Raw genomic sequence first — 1633 nt, 5'->3', positions numbered from 1 at the left:
ACCTCTGGCACTGGGGAGCCCAGATCAAGAGCAGCTGCTTCCTTGCACCTGCGGGGCTCACACACAGTTCCCGAGCCTGACCAGCCCCTGGCCTTGGAGGTTGCGGCCGTGGATGGCGCCCAGGGCACTGAGGTGGGCCCCAGAGGGAGATGAGCTCCGACCCCTTTAGGGAGAGGGAGAGGAGGGGCAGGGCTTGCGTCGTGGGAGAAGCTGCTTCGCGGCCCCAGCATCAGGCTGCAAGCCCCCCAGACAGCGGGCCAGGCGGCTGGCGCGGCCAGGGGCTGCCACGCCTACCTCAAGGTCTCCTTGATGGCGGCCCTCAGCAGGGGCAGCTCCGAGGGCGCGCTCACGGGACTCTCCGAGATCCTGGCCGCGGCCTCCAGGCTCTCCTGGCGTAGGGCCTGCTGCACCTCAGGGTTCCGAGCCAGCTCGAAGAGGGTCATCAGGAGAGGGTAGGACGTCTGCAGAGGCCGCGGCGCAGGGCTCAGGGCTCCACCCGGCGGACCTCTCCCCGGGGGGGGGGGGGGTCGTCCCAGGTCCACAGGGCGAGAAAGCCTGGGGAGGGACTCATCCCAGGGACCCGAGACCTCAGGTTCTGAAACCTGCCTCGTGTCTCCCAGGCTCAGGAAAGTTCCAGGCCTCCTCCAGCCACGACAAGGCCTGGATCTGACACTCCCTTGGGTCCCTCCTCTCAGGGTGTGTGTGTGCTCACGCAGCCGCCCACAGAGAGCTCGGCTTCTGGGCGGAGGTGCCGTCTTCTGTCCCCTTCTCCCCGTGCCCGGACCACTCCCCTCCTCAGCCACTTGTGCCCAAGTCAGGGTCCCCCAACGTGCTGTGCTGGTGGGTCCTCAGCCCCCAGCTCACGCTGACCGGTGCCCGAGCCCATGGCCTTGGCTCTACTCCCGCTGACCTGACCTGTGGGAAGGGAGAAGCCCACCCGGCCCGGGGAGCCCACGGAGACCTGTGCAGACTGGGGGCCCCTCATGGCAGTCATCATCCGTCCTCCTCTCTCAGGCATGGCCCCACCACCCCTCCTCAGCCCCAGGACATCCCCAAGGGATGGCCACCCAGTGGGAGCTGAAGACCCCTGCCCTGTCCCAGCCCAGAGACCAGGTGCCATCAGCCCTGCCCGCCCCTCCCCCCACCTGCCCCGCCCTCCCCAACTCCCTCTCACAGCAAGAACACGCCGCATTTGTGCCCTCGATGCTTTCGGTAGGCCACCCAGGGGTCCACGGGCGGCCGCCAGGGATGATGGCTGTCCACTTGCTGCAACTTCTCCACGTCCTTGTGCAGCATGAGGCACACCATGTTTGTCCCTCCCACGTCATACCTGTGGGACGAAGCTCAGAGTGCTGCTGGGGGCCCGAGTCTTCCCCGGGGCCCCCCACTGCAGGACCAAGCCGGCCGCCCTCTGGGACCTGTCCCTTCCCCCCTACCGGGGCTCGGAGCCGAGCAGGCAGCCACTGTCTGCGCTCTGCTGTCTCAGCAGCCAGTGGGGAGTGCACCCCCCTCCCCAAGAGCCACAGTCCAGTGCCCCGGGCCCGCAGCACCTGCCACTCAGCCCCCACCCTGCCCTCGGGAGGCCGGGCACAGGCGGCCTGGAGGTGGCAGCGCGGTGGGTCCTCCAGGGACT

The 1633-nt window shown here is 68.7% G+C and overlaps 1 protein-coding gene across 1 annotated transcript in view; it reads right to left on the bottom strand.

The window, feature by feature from the left end:
• Positions 1–1633, bottom strand: part of LOC115279499 (cytochrome P450 11B2, mitochondrial-like) — a 31503-nt gene that overhangs the window by 29274 nt on the left and 596 nt on the right. The window contains exon 2 of the mRNA XM_029924048.1: positions 1175–1330. Coding sequence (XP_029779908.1) covers positions 1175–1330 — 156 coding nt within the window. The remainder of the gene's footprint in view (positions 1–1174; positions 1331–1633) is intronic.

The sequence above is a fragment of the Suricata suricatta genome, chromosome 15, assembly GCF_006229205.1.
Source record: "Suricata suricatta isolate VVHF042 chromosome 15, meerkat_22Aug2017_6uvM2_HiC, whole genome shotgun sequence".
In the NCBI taxonomy this organism is placed as follows: domain Eukaryota; kingdom Metazoa; phylum Chordata; class Mammalia; order Carnivora; family Herpestidae; genus Suricata; species Suricata suricatta.
The sequence above is the reverse complement of the archived record's forward strand: the minus strand, read 5'-3'. Positions and strand labels throughout refer to the sequence as shown.